General features: G+C 40.5%; 1 protein-coding gene across 1 annotated transcript; it reads left to right on the forward strand.

The window, feature by feature from the left end:
* Window positions 1-982: 982 nt before the first annotated feature.
* On the forward strand, window positions 983-15059 carry LOC145909456 (uncharacterized). Its single transcript, XM_082996847.1, has 20 exons — window positions 983-1187; window positions 3136-3232; window positions 3641-3859; window positions 5967-6159; window positions 7519-7687; window positions 7751-7829; window positions 8117-8224; window positions 9359-9502; window positions 9637-9668; window positions 9847-10002; window positions 10418-10597; window positions 11387-11592; window positions 11924-12067; window positions 12224-12335; window positions 12406-12578; window positions 12880-13031; window positions 13266-13401; window positions 13858-14005; window positions 14169-14326; window positions 14877-15059. The coding sequence occupies exons 1-20, from the start codon at window positions 983-985 to the stop codon at window positions 15057-15059; spliced, it is 2994 nt and encodes a 997-aa protein (XP_082852973.1).
* The last annotated feature ends 3569 nt before the right edge of the window (window positions 15060-18628 follow it).

Here is an 18628-nt window from a genome sequence, read left to right on the forward strand (position 1 = left end):
TCGGTGTCATATCCGGGTGTATTTATGCAGAAAAACATGAATCACAAGTAAGCGACTTATTTGCTCATTGTGCAATCAAAGGACGCGGGAAAATCGCTTCTCCACAGTCATAGTAAACACCTTATTTTCATGATGCGTCCGCCACTTTTGAAAATGTCCACCGCACGTTTGTCCTCTTGAGATATACTCAACAAGACAGGCTTTGCCAATACAAGCAAGTGGAACAGCTGTGTATAATATGCTACCGGCCGAAATGACGCGCATAGACAAACAGGACGCTATAAGGAATTTAAATTGAAGAAATATACAATGTTTCACTCCGAAAACAAAAACACTCACATCTGAGAAGCCTATATCTGCTCGTTGGTTTCGAAACAAACATGTCGAAAAAGCCACTACTCCAACGAATCTGTTTGTAGAACAATTGCACATGTATTGAAGCAGTTTCGTGTTAAAAACACGTATCCACGTACATGCCGAAATCGTGCCTCATAATCTTTAACAGCGTGTGTGGGGATTGGAGGAACGCCGCAGCGACAAACCGCGACCAAACTATCTATTCTCTGCGACAGAAACGCGCGAAAAACCGTCACTTCGACTTCAGAACGTGCGTGGCTTATAAAGCGTCGGTCCTCCTGCCAAAAGTGTGCATATGCGGTCGTGCGCCGCAGCGGTCCGAAATGTGACAATATGTTTTCCCAGTGATGGTGATGCGTAATCACAAATTTTCGCGCGAATTCTAGATAAAAACAGGTCAAAGAAATATATGGACTATTCTGAAAATCGTGGACTTGGAGTTTATAGTTATGACTGGCGTGAACAAAATAGTTACAGTGTACATTCAGACGTTATCAATGAGAAATTCCGAAGTTGCATCTAGATAAAATGTGACTTAACTTATAAGAATCTATAGATAAAGTTTTGAGTTTCGATTAATCTTAACCAAATGTGTTTTCTTTCAGTGCAACAATAATTTCAAAAAATGCGCAAATTTGCCGTTGTGATTTCTTGCATAAGTGTGTGCATTGCTGCTATCACCGCAGCTGAAATCAAAGAAGAAAATTCAAAATCACTGCGTATCCCTCGACCAATGGAACTAAATCTCTATAATTCAACGAAGGTGGCCAAACTTAACGAAATTCACGATTGGATGGGAAAGAGCATCCTCGCAGAAGGATTAAAGAAAGGTAACCACCCTTTGGCAATTCTAGGTTTTTGATTGACCTTTGACCTTACACCAACAACCCTCATGATAAAAACAAAAGAATTGACAAAATATTGAATTTTACTGTTTTTTTCTCTCACAAGCAAAAATCGTGTGCACAAAGTAACGGCCAAATGTATTCAGACAAAGATTAATGAACAACACTGAGAAATAACGATACCAGAACTCAAATAAAAACTGAAAACATTACGATCTCTTACAACGAAAAGCCCAGTAGACGCATTAATTTGACATAAATCACAACAATTCGTGTTCTGACGAAATGTAAACTCCATTTGTCATAATTCGAGGAAATGTGGCACGTACGACCGGTTTGTCTTTTCGTTTTTAAAACCGGATTAAAGTTTCGTCATTACTGGCGCGCAATTAAGATCCCGTAAAACCACAGCGCAAGGCCCTTTGGCGGCAATGTTGGACTTCGTCGCCACGGGTTGCTGTGGTTGCCTTTGCTTACTGTAAAGTAGGCGTCAACCGCATACTTTCCGTCTACCTCTGGCGTTTCCGTTTCACCGAGGTAGCGCGAAGTCCATAATTAACTCCGCAAAAGGTGTTTATCGTCGCTACTAAGTCAAGATCAATATCGCCGCCCGTTTGTCCTTGTGTCATACCTTACGCTCAGGACTGCAACCCATTGGCCCAAGAGGTTAAACCTTATCAAAAAATAAGAACCGACATAGTACAAATTACCACACCTAGCTTGGCAAGTGAACTCCGAAATTACATGGGAGACATTCGCATCCGCTGACCATGGGAAAATAGCGCGCCCTGTGTTGCTAATCCGGCTAATGTCATGTTGCTAATGGGATTGGCGACAAGATAATGTTGCTTTCTCGCTGCGTTTTACATTCAGAAGAGGTTTACTTATTGCGTTATATCTCAGGAAACTTTTACTTATTGCCGGTTGAAACGAGGCAAAAGGTGAACGAAGTGTTTTTAATGGGAGGCTGGCTGTTGTAATTACATACAAGTGTGGCAAATGGTTTTATGGGTCCTCCTTTCATGTTCACTATACAAATAGGCGCCTCATTGATGCAAATGTCCCACATTCATTTTGTTTTCTGATTAAATTTGGGTCAGAAACAATGGAAAATATTTTACTTGTTTTGAAAACAAACCTAGTCGCTCAAAGTTTGGATGCCGGGTTCGCAGAAAAATGCGACGATATTTGTGCGCTAACAATTACTGCCGTAAGGGCGTCAACACGTTTACGTCACCAAAATTAATGTAATCACACTATCTTCATTGGAATTGCATACAGTGTAAACAGTGTTTCACAAAACGGTGAATTTCGCGAATGTGAGATCCCACTTTAGATAAGCAGTGATTTTAACGTCAATCGCACTTTGGGAACATTTTTGCACCCCCCGCAATTCCAGACGTGGATAGTTAGGTTAAAACATTCGAACAGTGGCTAGTTGGAAAGATTTGTGTCGCCTATAATTCCAGGTGGTTCCGCATGGCCATTTTCATGACACGGCTCAAATCACAAGTTTCATGGGGCGAAGGAATGGGGCGACCCGGCAATTACACCGTAGGTGCAGTTTCAGGAAGTGCACAAAATACATGTGTTTTTCGCTACATACCGCGTAAATTCAATAAAATCCTACGGCACGTTTAATTACTCTCGTGGTCCGGGCTAAGCTGGCGAATAACAACTTGACATGGTTTTATCGGTGCCTATGTCTTTTTTCCTTTTTTTAATGTTTATTGATTATTTGCGTAGAAGTTTTGATTCAGGAACTTAAACAAAATTACTTGATTTAATATCTGGAAAAGGATGAAACGCGACACAAAAAAAATGCAATAAAAATTACCGCAAACACCTTTTCGAAGCATTTTCTATGGCAAAATACTATTTCAAATCGTGATATAAATTTGCTATGACTAAATCGCTCACAAATTCCCTACAGGTTCAATTCTACGGAGGCGCAGACGGCAGCTATTAAGAAGGTTTCTGCCATCCAGACTAGGTTTATTACGAAGATGTAGCAGACCGTGTCCGCAGTGGTAAGTACATAAGTTAAACCCTTCTCTTTTATTCCGTAACTGTTCAAACATTTTGACACTTTTGAGGTCAAAATCATCCGTCCATTTAAATAAATTTCACGTATAATGTCTGCCATTGTGGTTTTATAGCATATGATGTTTATTACACGTGTGGTTATTGCAAGTTACGCTTATTCAAAACAAACAACTGAACTTATGCCTGGTATTAATAACCAAATTCAACAAGGGTGGTGACACGTCTTTTTCGGCTGAAACGAAAACATGTAAACTAACGCTAAAACCGTTTTAACGTTACCATTTCATTGACAAAAAACAAACAACCGGTGTACATTAATTCCCCAAAGTGATAGAAATAGAATCGTAAATATCAACATATTGCAACTGCCACTGTGACAATTTCTTGTACAGGACATCATGGCAAGGAATGGATGCGTGTGGCGCTACTTGCGGCACAGGAGCACGCATCTTAAGGCGACACTGCAAAAACCAAACCCCCACCAAAAGATGTCGCGGTATGTCTGTAAAATGGGAAGTGTGCAATACCAACCCGTGTCCTGTGTGGGCGGCATGGGTTACCACGACAAAGTGCAGCGAGGCTTGTGGCGAAGAACAACAGCACAGGACACGGTGAGCATGCTGGCTGTGTTTACGGATAACAATTTTCTATGGTTGATTGTGATATGAAAAAAACTGGGTGGTGGTGATTGCAACGCAAACCACCACTACAAAAGTTTAATTCATGTAAACCAAAAAAAAACAACTTTGCATTGCCTAAAAGGTGTGGAAAAAGCAATTCAGATTTGTTCGCAATTGCGCCGTATAACACATTAAGCGCATTTTACGAACAACGTAACAAATTAGTTTGCAATATTCGTTCCACCAAACATAACAACCAAGGAATCTAGCAATTAGGTGAGATCAATTAAGATTTAATGAAAAATGCACGTGTCCGACTACCAACCTTCAAGACCAGTCAAGACCACCCCAAACTTCACCGCCATTTGCATACAAATGGCAGCGTGTTATTATAATGGTAGCTGGCGGTGTGAGCGCGTACGGCGATTAACACCGCCTTTTTCCGGGAAAACCGCGAAAAACGCCCACAAAACAGCTCCGGCAACAAGTTCAATATTTTTATTTTATTACTTTGATCCGAAGCCAAGAATTCGCAAGTAAAGTAAACTGCCAGCGTTACAAGGCAAAAAATTATCCGGTTTTGATGAAAAACGGTAGTACCGTGGAAGATTAGCACTGTTGAGTGTTGATGTTAATATTAGGCACACCCATGCATGTTGATGTTTTTATTGCACACCGCCTGGTAAAACAACTAAATTTTCTTGTCTTTTGGCATTTAACGCTACCGACTTATTACATTAGCGGTGGTCACGACGCCGCCTTATATGTTGGCACAAAGCGATTCATGATAAATAAGCAATTTTCTTCGAAAGATAAACAACATTCAGCCGAGGGAATCACGTTGCGTCGAAATTAATAACGTATTAACGTGGCAACATAAAACGTTTTTATCTTCAAACAATAAAATGCGGAGGTGGATTACAAAGCTTGCTAATACGTGCACGTTGCCCCGACCAGTGGCTAGTATGCATATGCGCTTATGATTTGCTGGGACCATATCGGGTTGACATTTGGCCAGCAAGACAATAAAACCCATAGGAGATTCAACCCTTTGGTCAGTTCACGCCGTCCACATTCAATTAGGCTTTCCAGGATTTGGAGTTATGAGATCCTTTGGGATTGGTCACGTTGTTATCAACATATACACTGTGACCCGCGTGTGACACTTCCCTGACAAATTGCGAAAGTGCGTTTCCGTCACAAAAAGCAATTGGATTAATTTGCAAATAATCTTCAGATATTTCTAACCTATGAGTCGTGCCACCGATGTGCCGGATTTAAACACGCGTCATGCCAGAAACCATGACTAGATAACAATACGGCGATTTCCCTATTGCTTTTCGACATTGTTTAACCCTGGCAAGTAACATTACACAAACACGTGCATCACTCAGCATTGTACCCTTCCTGGCATTTTAATTAAATTTCTGAAAATTCTGAATCCCTAATTAGTTGTTGTGCATGAAGTAACTACACGGCGCCAGTCATGGCTAATTAAAGAAAACACTCTGGAAGGTGGAGTTGAAGCAAATTACACGATCTATGCAACAACCTGTGACGTCAAACAAACTTTTTTTTGCCTCTTGATCATGAGAGGTTGCACCTGTACTAGTAATTACTGTAATTATACCGGTTGCGTAAAAGTGGGTGGAACAAACAAAATGCTCAGCCGGAAGGTCGGAAAGCGGTGTTCTTGGAAGCGGCCAAACAGGCAGGTTGCCGCCTCCTCCGTAAAGGTTACAGCGCTCACTTCTAAAATTGTACCGCTGGCGATAATTTTTATTAAAAGCGCCCCTGATTAAACATATTTTTGTAATTACGCGAAACAACAAGCTTCGGAATATATTGTTTTGTACGCATTCAACGTACAGCACACAAAATGTTTTTTATGGTATACATTAAGAGGTCATGGTGTGTTTTTACCTACAATGTTAAAGAAGCGAGCATGTAACATTTGAAAAAAAATGTTTGAAAAAAATAAATAATCTTGAAAGTTTGGTCACCAGAAATTCAACATAAAAATCAAAACGAGGAAACCTTGAAACGAGTCCCAACCCGAACGACCTTAAAATGTTCACCATTCTTATTCCCGTAACAGTGCATGTATGCTGGGGGATGAACAGACCAGCGGATGCGCCGGCAAAAACCAAGACACGATGTCTTGTCCCCCAAAAGCAAGCTGCGTCTCCAACTGGGGCGAATGGACCGAATTTTCAACTTGTTCGCGCTCATGTGGGGAGGAAGGTACACAACAACGGACCCGAATTTGTCAAGTGGCCCCCAGTAACCAGGTATGGTTTTGTGTTGTTTTTACGGTGAAATGCACACAGATTTACTTTCTGACCAATGTTTAAGCGTCCAGCTTTCAAGCTGTTAGCGATGATAAGTGCTTGTATCATTTGTACAGAGTTTCTTGTATCATTTGTACAGAGTTTAGGCATTGAATTTTTTTGCTTTTCATCGCGGAAACCACAAAAACGTTCCTTCTAGCAGAAACACAATAAACTCGCCTACCACAGTCCTATGTGAATGTTGACGACCTTTTGGCCCGAATTCAAACATTAACCTCAACGGCACGTGTTAATGTTAAAGGCACGTGCTAATGGAAAACTGATGGGAACGACCCGAGTTCAAGCATTAACCTAAAGGTTGCGAGTTGGGAATTTTTGGGATTATGATCGTGCCATTTCGGTTTTGCGAGGAAACTTGTTGAACGAATCGAAGTTAAACCGTGTTAGATCCGATTAGTGTTGGAATTTTATGAAAAGGAGTGGTTTTAATGGAATTTGACAAACAAGAACGGGCAGTTTTTGCACCCACTTGCGCGCATTGTGGGTTTCCAAAATGATCTGTGATGCAATTAAGTATGTAAACTTTTTATCCAAAGGTCTGTGAGTATATTACTAAGTATATATCGTATACGATATGTCGTGCGATCACCGCTAATCGATTAAAATCAAGAAAAAAACAACGCAATAAAAAAGACAAAAAAACTTACATAAGTGGAACATTCATAGGATAAGTTACACTACGCGTAAAAAAGAACGTCTGTTGTTAAAGGTATCAAAAATCTATTGCTAAAAAAATCACCAACAGAAAAAAAAGTAGCATCAACATCTGCAAAGCAAGCAGAAAACAGGTGCTCTAGGCACGATTTTAGCAGTGTTTATTCGCCGCAGTGTTCGCACAGACCACTAAAAAACAAACATGTCTCGTGGTAATAAACATTTAGTGTTGATTTAAAATGGCAGACAACGAAGAACGAATGACGTTGGCATTTGTCTGCGTCTTGGCAGTTATGTTCCCACGGGCAACTTGCCCAACAGCCTTTTAGGAAACTTGTGGCGAGGCCTAACAACAAACAAACTTTTTGGAACAATCAACTGGCATATGAGTAAGGTCAGCAAACCATTTCTCCGGCAAAGCTTGGGTTAAAAGACATGCACAGTTGTCTGAGAAAAACCCAATTAAATGTAATGCGTTATAGCGATCCTGCCTTAACACAAACACAGACCGACTATAAGCCACAATTTGTACTGTGAAGTTTCCACCTATGTCACGCACAGCAAGTGGCGTTAGAAAAGGGCAAAATTAGAAAAGAACATATTAAATGTTGATACAAGTCACAAAATCACATTTTTTCACCGCAGTTAGGGATTTGCGATGGAAGAGCGGTCGAGTTTCGGCAATGCAACGAGGACGTGGAATGCCCGCGTTTGTACAGTGAATGGGCAGTTTGGGACGAGTGTGACCCCCGTTGTGGTAAATGGACAGAGCTGACTAGAAACCGGACATGCTTGAACGAATCTTGCGACAAAGGTAAAGAGGTTTGCCAGAAGATAAAAAAGCTTATGCTAAATTATGTTTCATGATATTTTGCAGATGCTCTTAGCGAGCAACGTCTGTGCACGCCTTCGAACTGCTCCCAAAACACTGAACAGGGAATCCGGCAAACGACAGGGTAGGAAAACCAAGTTTTTTAGTGTACAAATACAGCCAAATAAATTTAAAGTATTGCCATCAAAGGAAGTGATTTCCTAGGTATAAAATCATCCGAAACTCAATTCGAAGTTTACTGTTTAATATACGCCCATCACTATGTTTTAATTACAAAATTGGACCAAACGGGCATAAAACTCCTGCAAAACCATAGGAACAATGTAAAACACATATGCCCTTTGCAAGATTACAGCAACATAGACCATGCATAAACGAATGCAGAATAAACCATGTTCTTGTGTTGCGTAGGAATTACGCCCTTCAAGAATGGAGCTCATGGAGTGTTTGTTCTGGAAGTTGTGAAATGGGAGTTCAAATGAGGAGCCGCAAGTGCGAAAGCATTTCACCAAACCAGATGTAAGGGCACCGTTTATACTTGTGACAAACAGGCAAACAACACCATCTATTTTGACACTCTTCGAACCTGATGCCATTTTGAGCTCGAATCTTAAGCAGGTTTAGTCAGACCTTTTGACGCCAAAAGCAAATTTCTATCTATAGCCTGATCACAAAACAACTAAATTTGGGTACTTGCGGGTGTAAGTACGTTGTCAAACAGATAAAATCGCACCATTTGCAGTAGCGCAATCGCTTTAAATAAACACAAGACGGGAGATGTACAGGCTAGACGACGGCCGGAAAAACTAAAATCGTATATCCTCGACGTGTGCACGGACGATAAAACAACAGCGTGTTGATTCCTTTTCCTGGATGCCGCGCGGCTCATTTGGCAGAAAGATAGACAGTAGGTTGCATAATCGTGACTGGTGCTTTGACAGTCATGCGACTTACAAGGATATCTTGCTTATTCATGCATCCCCGACGTTTATGCCAGGAAACGGCATTGTTCGTGCGTCGTAGTCGTGTGTTAATAGGCCTGTCAAGCCGGAAGCAGTTTTACGTTTTCCGAATCAAATAATATGATTGTTTTAACGTTAAACGATGAATGGGCCATTATTTTGCCAAGACAAACAACACGATTTCGTAACTAATGCAAAAATAGTGCACGTTTTAAAGTACAGACAGACATATATGCTAGGTCAACTGCTCCCAACCTTTTTTTATAAAGCCGCCCTTTAATTAACAAAAAATATTTTACAAAGTTTCAATAATTTTATGTCGAGATACTTCATCCAAACAAAATCATTACTGTTCATTGTTACGCAAAAACAACTACCAATGCAATACTAGAAAACTTGACTTGCAAGATGCGACCCCCAAAAAGGCGACTCAGCAGGTCGGAGAATACTGTGGCAAAGTGAAAGGCCAAACAAAATTAACAAGTGCACACTTTCGAAAAATAATTTTGAATAAACGCCTTTTTATAGTTTCCGTATTGCAGCAAGAATAAATGTGGCAGTTATGCAACGCGACCTAATATATAGACTGTGCACGTGTCGCTCAAAGGACGCCTAACAGCATAGTAAACAAACACTGAATTAACGTAGAAGATAAATGGAGCCATAAGGTCGATCTTATTTTGCGTCGCAGAGTTTGTGATGACGAGTTCAGCGAAACAAGGCCGTGCACGATTTTAAATGCTTGTCCTAAATGGGCCGCCTGGAGCCAATGCGAAGAATCTTGTGAGAAAAAGCCTGGAATTTGTATGAGATCGCGTCTGTGTATTCTGACGAGGTAAGTGCGCATGGACTGCAAACCCCCCTACTGGTCTGTTACTGTTTCAATACAAGTTGCTTGTTTTTTTGTTACATCTCGCACACTTGTAAAGTACAACTCCGCATAATTCATGTAACGTTTTTTCATTTCAGACGAAGGGCATCTGAGAAAAAATCATCCACAAGTAAGTCTTTTCAAACAGTATTCCAAAAAATTGCCTGGTAATAATTTCCACTTAACAAGCTTGTTTGCGCCATAATAGTTCTTCGTGCATTTTTAATGGGTTTTAAACGCTCTGGAGGAAGTTTCTTGTTGGCAAATTGACGTTTTTAACATGAATGTTAATACCAGTATACTTTCAGGCGAGAACGAGAAACAGCGTACGACACTTACAACACTTTTGGACATAAGCGTTACCTTGGAAGAATTAAGTTATGCAATGTCAACGATTTTTGCGCCGACAGCCGCAAACAAAAAACTCTCAATGACGACGGCACCGGCAACCAGTTACGTACAAGGTAAGGAACAAAGGTTTGAACAGAAAACATACAAACGTAGCAAAGCATGAACAGAACTCTATTTACCAGAAAAACAAAATTTTTACTAGATAATATTATTGTGGTACAGAGTGCAGCGGCGACTTACACACTTAATAATTATCATCTATTGACTGAAACTGTGATTTACTTCAAGACTTTTGAAGACGCGGATCCAAATTGTTTTTGAAAATAGACACAGGGAACCTATCACGTAAAATAGTGGATTGTGATTCACCACAGATCACAATCAAACACTCTGCCCCAGGCGGTTCGTGGAATATATATATATACACACAAAAAACATCCCACTACCATCCGCACTTCATTTCCATATCAAAATTGCATCGACCGCAGTACACGCGGAAATTAAAGTTCACCCTTCATCTATGCGCAGAAATAACAAGTGTGGATGATTGCCAAGGGGGTCTTTCGGCTTCGAGAGAGATAAGAAAATGCGAGACGCGAGCTTGCTCGTCCTCCTGGAGTCGGTGGTCGCAGTGGTCGAAATGCTCGTCAACTTGTGGCCCCGGAGTGCGATATGCATCAAGAACGTGCAACCGCACGTTAAACAAAGGTAGAAAGTTGAAAACAGGCGAGAGAAGTCACTCAAATGTTGTGAGCCATTTTGGCGATAGCTCTAAAAGTAGTCAAGCATGTCAAACATAACCATGCCCGTTTTTTTCCCTGATCGCATAAGAAAAACAGTTTCTTCTTTTCCACAAATAAGAGGCCCAGAGAGTTTAAACTCCGCATGCCACCAAAAAAACAACATGTCGCAAGTTAACCTTTCAAATAAATGGTCTCCAATAAGATTTACTGTACAAGGCATTAGTTATGCCCTTTTCGTACTTTTTTATACTTGGTTCTTATGTGAATTTAAAGGAAACGCGTTGTTACATAAACAAACATGTGGCAATCGGACTATTCTGCTCCGTAAATCTCTTTGTTTAACTTTCTTTCACCACTTCTTCTGCCGCTTTATATCTAAATAACTATTTATAGACTGGGTTTTTTTTTTGTGTCATTTGTCTGTCATTGACCCAATTTTTTTAGAAATGTCACAAAAAATAAAAGCCATTTCGGACACAATGTCCCAAAGGAAATTGGTTGGTAGATTATTCAATTTGCTTACTTTTTTGCGAACCAAAGTATTATACCGTAAATGACTAAAATAAATTGAAAATGTCCTAAATTTTTGCTGCCATTTCGGTCATTTGACAGAAATTTTTTAGTGAAAAAAAAAACCCAGTTTATAGACCGCATGTCCGATATTTGCCCACAAAATTTGTTACAAAATAACGCGCATCGATGATAACAATCAAGAGGTCAAATCCATTTACAAATTTATATTCCCTTTCGGTAGCCAATTGCACTGGATCATCAACAAAGTACGAAGAATGCGTAGCGCCGCCGTGTTGGGGCCAATGGTCAGTTTTCAGTGCCTGTTCGGTTTCTTGCGGAAGTGGATCACACAGCAGATGGCGTGAATGCCTTGGAACAACAGATAGTATGCCTGGGTACGCCAAGTGCAACGGCACCGATCTGGAAATATCCAGATGTAACACACAGGTACGAAATTTTGGCGCTACATTTTAAGCCACTTCACAATTAAATTGTATTTGGCTACACTAAACTTGCTTCTGCAAGTTTAAGGCCGAAAATTTGAAATGAAACACTCGGTACGCGTTGTTTTCTTCAAGGCTAACTGTCGATAATGCCAGATAGCTAGTTACACCTGGTTGTAATCTTTATGGATTCCAACCTGTGCCTTTGAGCTTTACCAAGACATCTTTCCTGCAATGTACAACGTGCATTAACACTTTGTTGGGCAAAATACCTTGCGGACTGTATTTGTTATGTATATTCCAAATAAACATGTGTCGCCAAAATTGTAACGCAGGAATGTCCACCGATGTGGAGTTCTTGGTCGGCGTACAGCGAATGTTCGAAATCCTGTGGTGGAGGCACAAAAAATCGAAAAAGGACTTGTCTGCGAGGAGATTGCAGAGGTTCGGACAGTCAAAGACGATCGTGCAAAAATCATGTAAGTTTTACCGCCATAATAGGTGTAAAATGAAATTCCCTCTATCGCTTAAGGTCATTTGACAATTCAATTTGAACCAAAGGGTAAAAAAGTGTATAAACTACATTAGTTTTAGGATTAAAAATACATAAAGCTTGTCAAGAAATGCACGTTTAGGGGTGTCCGTTTTGGTCGCAGTGGACGGGCTTCACTTGTTGCAGCGTAACTTGCGGAGCAGGATACAAAAGCAGACAAAGAAGATGCTTCCTTGGAGAACCAGGAGACGATGGTAAGAACTCCACAAATATAAACAAAATCTTCTGCCAAAAGATGTAACTGCTCATGTGCAATATTTGCAGGATGTATTGGTTCTGCCACAGAAGACATCGAGTGTGTTCTGAAGAGCTGTGATAATATGACAGAGGTGAACGCCATTCCAGATGATTGTGGAGTACGGTATTCCATCGGAAATCTGCGAAAGAGTTTCCTGGGACGTATCACTGCTAATGTACAGCGCGTGGCCGGTGGAAATGTAGGTATCTTACAATCCAGATTGGATTACTGTCCAATAAATATGATTGGATATAACGTAGGGTATCGATTACCAAGCCAAACAATATGCTCTGCATCTTCACTCAATGTTAGGACTATTTTTTGATAATTTTGTTAGTTTTCGTGTGTCGTCACAAATGGTAAGGAGAAAAGGCTTCGTTGATACTGTACGATTTTGCATGCTTTCTTTCACAAAAAATTTGTCACCTTTAAAAACAACATTTGTTTCACAAAGAACAAACTATTGAAAACCAAAAAAGCCAACATCCATGTCTCTTCAGGTATCAAAACAAGGCGCGTGGCCGTGGCAAGTCAGTCTACAGCATTATTCAGTCGACAGCATTACTTCTAGAGGAAGTTGGAGGCATTTTTGCGCTGGAACTTTACTCAGTGACAAATGGGTTTTGTCCGCCGCCCACTGCACGATGCACACGTGAGCAAGTCTAATAAACTTACGTGTTAGAATCATCAATTTTCAAAACACTTTTCCACTTAAAAAGAGCAATTTGCACCTTTCTTCATGAGAAAATAATTAATAAAACTATACAGGCAATTCGAAGGCTGGCATTTTTGTACAAGCATCGTTTGAATATAAAAATTAAAAAAAAAACGTTTTTTTAACATAACCTATACAGTTTAAACTAAAGCAATTCCAACCTCTTTGCAGCTTTCCTGATTTACATCATGACAATGTCAGTTCGAAATATACAGTTTTAGTTGGTTCAATCAAAAGGCTTGGAGACAAATCAAGTCAAAGAATCCGCATCAAAAGGATTTTTGTACACGACCATTATAGCTACGAAGTCAGTAAGTAGACTGATCAGAAGGACACATAAATTGCAAATCGCCAAACTGTATGACATAGACCGGCCAGAGGTGGTTTGGTAAATAATAACACGCCTTTTACGAAAATGTCGCGTCCAGGCCGAATCGATGTCTTATCATAAAATCGCATGGTTGTCATACGCGCCATTTTGGGACCCTTTTCATTGTTTACTTCTTTGCCATTGTAGTGCATTGCAATTGGTAATCTTTTTTATGATAGTAATGCTATGGGGGTTTTTTTGGTCTACTGGCTTAAACCAGGGGCTCCCAACCACCAGGCCGGGAACGTGCATTGGTAACCGGTACTTGCAGAAAATACAAAATATTGCCTATAATTTAAATACTGTATGCCCACAATGGTAGCGAGTTAAAAGGATTAGTTCACACATTCTGAACATTTGCAGCCAATATGCCAAATTGAAACAGTTACTAAGATGCGTAATATCGTTTCAGATGACATAGAGCTGATAATGCTTCGAAGTGATGCTCGTTTGAATAAAAATGTTTTGCCTGCATGCCTTCCTTACACCCAACTCCCATCATCCGATGATACATGCTATGTGACTGGTTGGGGTCATACAGGTAAAAACGTACCGAAAGAATATAAATAGTTTTACGTTTTCAGCTGAATAATTTTACTTATAACATTGCCTCTTCACGAGGTCCAAGGAAGAAAATAAATGAATTAACTTGTTACTAAACTCATGCCACGTTCAGACCCAACAGTTTGTTCCTGTTTACGCAGAAAACAGCCAAAATCAAACGGACATTCTCCTCGAAGCCGAAATACCTATTTTGGAATTCAACCAATGCAAAAAAATATACAACTCAGCGGCGAAATTTATAAGCTCAGAGTATCATATGTGCGCAGGCGCCAACAACAGCTCCGTAGACACATGCAGGGTAAGCTTAAGTATTACAATTGGTATAGTTGAATGTTGGGGAATCTAGAGGCTATAATGAAAGTAATTAATAATTGTTTTGGATCAAGACCGATATTTTCACGTAATGGGCATTAATTAAAGGCATTTGTTAAATTAGCAAGTGGAGCCTATAATATGATTTCAGTTGAGCTGCATACAAATAGCTACTGTTTCGACCAATAAGGTCTGATCAGTTCAGCTTGGTGTGATTCTTACACGACTTTGTAGACCAAACGGCCACGCAAAGACTTTGTGGTAACTATTCAATCACCGTCATTTGTTTGGCACCAAAGACGATGGACGTTTCTGCCTGTTCGTTTGGTCGGCAAAGTCGTCTAAGAATCACACCAAGCTGGACTGATCAGACCTTATTGGTCGAAACAGTGGCCATCTGTATGCAGCTCACTGAAATTTGTTAAATTATTTGCAAATATCTGCGGTGCATGGAGTCGGCACCATCATACGCTCATGCTATCTCTACTTGGCACCGTTCATCGCAGTTTTGTAAACCTTGTCCATGCTTTACGCAGAGCGATTCAGGAGGACCTCTGGTTTGCGTGGGAAACGACAAACGATGGTACATCGCCGGTGTCACGTCGTGGGGGCTGCAAGAATGCGCGAAGGAGAATAAACCGGGCATCTACGTTCCCGTTTCTCGCTACGAGCTGTGGATACGCGACATTATGACCAACAAACTCAGGGAAGCTTGCTAGCGTCTTGTTTTTGACTAAAACATGTGGGTTTGTGCGAAAGCCTGTGTTCTGCTCCAATGCTTTGTGGGTTAAAACACCCTTAGGAACACATTCCATGTATGTTTAAAAATTTTAGGGTCAGTCGAAATGCATGGTAAAACCTATCAGTGCGCACGGGCAATTGCCAATCAGCGCACCTAGTGCCAAACCGACGACGCAAAAACCTTAACTGTTGCAATGCAGAGCTTAAACGTATAAACGACATGTACTCATAAATCATGATTTCAGTGCCAGGCGAGAAACACAGCCTATGGTTTTGGCGTCGACGTATACTGAGGTATAACAGTGATGGTGCTCTTACAATTTTCTCAATCGATTTTTAGTTTTTGTGTCTGTTTCTTTTTATACAGAATTTTGTGCAAACGTATCGTCGCTTCTTCACAATCCATTTTTGTTTCTTAACTTATTTTTCTGTGTCCATTTTTGCCCAATTTCGCATACATACTCGTTTTCGTCAATGTCTTTCCATTGTTTATTGCTGCAACGAAACCCGTCGATTACACAATTACCTTTTCGCAAACGGTGTTACGGGTTTATCAACAGGCCATCAAGGTTCATGACGGCTCCTCACACAGGGCAAACTCCAAAGTACAAATCGATAGCTGGATGTTTGCAACAAAAATAAAAACATAGCTTAAATCTGCATCCAGTCATGTTTGTAACTCAAACCGAAGAAACCAGTGCCAGGTCACAAGCCAAAATAGGCAATAATTAACGGCGGTAAAATAGATTTAATGAGTGAACAACAAGCAAGCGATTAGATTACTTGACGCAGTTCACCTACGATTTTTGTAACGCCAATCAGAATTCGCGGAAATTTTGCGTGATTGCATGTCTGGTTCAAGTTCGCAATCAAACCACAGCGTGTATATATAAGACAGCATCACAGGAATTTCGCCGAAAATTAAAAGTGCTTTGTCTGCGCAGTTGAATGCGTATTAACCCTTAAGGCACATCCTTCTAAACGTGAAGGTTTCGCAGTAGGAAAAGGATGCGTTTGATGCTGAAAGCCAGACGTGGAATTGACGGTAAAATTTCCGGAGCGTGTAGATCAGTGAAAACCGTATGACAGGTACCGATAGGCTCTGGTTAAAGTGTTTCTGCGAACGTGTTAAGTAATCGACGTGCATTTGAGTCATAAACATGGTGAGTAAAAGTCAGTTATGAGTGGAGCTTTCATAAGTGGTATATGTACAAGACAAGTTCATATACATCGAATGATAATTAATCACCAATCAAAAACCATCAATCGGATTTATTTTTAGCCACGGATGCGAACGCAAAAGGACGCAACGTCAATGGAATATTAACATTTAACTGAGCCCGTCTGCCAAGGCTTTATATGGAAAATCCAGTCAAAAACACTGTCCAGAAGTTTATTAAATTTCGGGGCATCATAAGAATGGGAAATGTATTATTGAAGGAAGTGTGTTTATTAACCTTTACCGTGGTGAGAAAGGGGTAGCTGTTAGTTGTGGAAGTGGTGAAGTGTTATCCCGACAGAATCGCCTAATTTTGCATTGGTGCCCAAATTTATGGTATGACGCAGGGTTCATTAGGCGAGACGTATGTTGTAACGTCTGGCTGCATAGTTGTTTTGGCGTGTTAGCTGATAACGTCAAATTTTACCCTTTAAAATGAGTCAGTTGGCGCAAGTGACGTCGCATTTGCCTTCGTTTTGCCGAAACATGCAAAAAGAGAGGCAGTCGATTCGACGAATTCGCACCATTTTGTGACAACTTGTTTGCGTTCAATCAACGTGACAAAGGCGGATTTTTGCTATTTTGGTGATAGATGCAAATATATGTACACATAAAAAGCAGACGCCGAATTTTGATGTTGAAAAGATTAATTCCGTGGTAGAGAGGATACAAACTACATAGTGGTACCAATATTTTGAATTGGACGAAGAGATTTTGTAAAACGGGATGTAGTAATCAGCACCTATAGAACATACCTGAATTACGCAGCAAAAACTGTAAAATCACCAAGTCATGTTTCTAAGAACATAACGAGTTGTTCAGGTGACGTTACACTACGATATCAACTTGTAAACGCTTTTTTAGGCATATTTATATGAAGTTGGTGTGGGTTTGCTGAGATTACGTTTGGACTTATTGTTTGAAACAGTGTTATTTTGACTTTGTGTTGAAGCGGCGATTCTTCATAAACACAGTATGGGATTTGGCAAATGGAATCTCGAGAAAAACGTCGTTTAAAATCAATAAGCGATAATTTCGATACTTACATAATCGCATTACAAATTTGTAATTTCATCACGCGTAAATCTTAACCAACTTTGAAAGTTTAAATCCGTTTTATTTGGCGCAGTTTGGCCACGCCATCGGCACGTGTAGGTATTTCTAAAATCCCTTCAGCGAGTACCTTTGCAGTGGAGAGCTCGAATTACAAGCCGCAACCATAACAAAAGCAACGGGATTAGCAGAGCTGCAAGCCTTTCGGGACATGTGTCTCGCTGCCCAGCGAGATTCTAAGCCGATAACAAGGGCGACTTTCAGAACTGCTTGTCACTTCGCAAGCCGCTCGCCAATGACACAAAAGCAGAATAAAAGGCCGGCTATTAGCTTTTTCGATCGCCCGTGGCCCTTTTCCACGCGTCCTGCAGGGGTGCAAGGACGATGAGTCAAAGTGTGGAAGAAATTTTCGCCTTAAATGTGACGGTCGTTTGTGATCGTTTGTACTTGGAAGTCAGTGGAGGTTATGATCGGCATGAACAGAATAAATGGGTTTTGCATTTGCGCAGTTTTGCACGGCGTATCCACCTGAATGCAGGTTTAAAACAGACAGAGGTAAATGGGAGGCTTCAGCTGCAAATTTTCCTCACAACTTGTGCAGCAAAATTTTATACAGATCCGTAGCAAACCTTAAAGGGAACTACATCCGAGTGGAAATTAGCACAAAGAAATTAGCCCTTGAAGGTCAATAGAATTACAGATAAAGCACCAGCAGGTTGTGATCTGTATGATGCTCATTCAAACCCCCGCTTTACGAGTTTTACATAATAACTTACACCATTGTTTCGAAATGGCAACAAACATACAAAATATTACTGTGCAAATTCTAAAAAAAAAAAATTCTGGCGGTGATAAGTATATGTACAAAAGCAGTCGTCAGGGAAAACATGTAAGCATATCGGCACTGTTTGTTACATGCTAATCGTTACACGTATTAACAAACACACTGCAAGAAACGTGCCATAAGCGTTTGTAATATATTCTGCGGTAGCTGAAGAATCCATTAATGCTTGTCACGTTGAGAGTTCAGTTGGTGGTCTCGAGAACGGATAAATGAAAACGTGTACTTTGGTCGACGAGTGTTTGGCAACTTTGGCACATTAGCGTTACACACCTTGCTCCTGTATGTGTTTGGGCGACGCCCTTTCCCGGTAACGAATGACGACATTTACTGAGCGGAAAGTCCACATATGTGCAAATCATTGGAAGGGAAGTAATATAAGCAATTTTGGTTCAACTGAGTATCCACAATACTGATTATAGGTTGTTAGCTGT

This window comes from Ascidia mentula, chromosome 7 (assembly GCF_947561715.1).
Source record: "Ascidia mentula chromosome 7, kaAscMent1.1, whole genome shotgun sequence".
NCBI lineage: Eukaryota > Metazoa > Chordata > Ascidiacea > Phlebobranchia > Ascidiidae > Ascidia > Ascidia mentula.

Coding starts and splice junctions, on each gene's coding strand:
- LOC145909456 (XM_082996847.1), top strand. CDS start 983: ATGCGCAAATTTGCCGTTGTGATTTCTTGCATAAGTGTGTGCATTGCT. Junction 10,003..10,417: donor GGCAACCAGTTACGTACAAG/GTAAGGAACAAA, acceptor ATCTATGCGCAG/AAATAACAAGTGTGGATGAT. Junction 12,336..12,405: donor TGGAGAACCAGGAGACGATG/GTAAGAACTCCA, acceptor CAATATTTGCAG/GATGTATTGGTTCTGCCACA.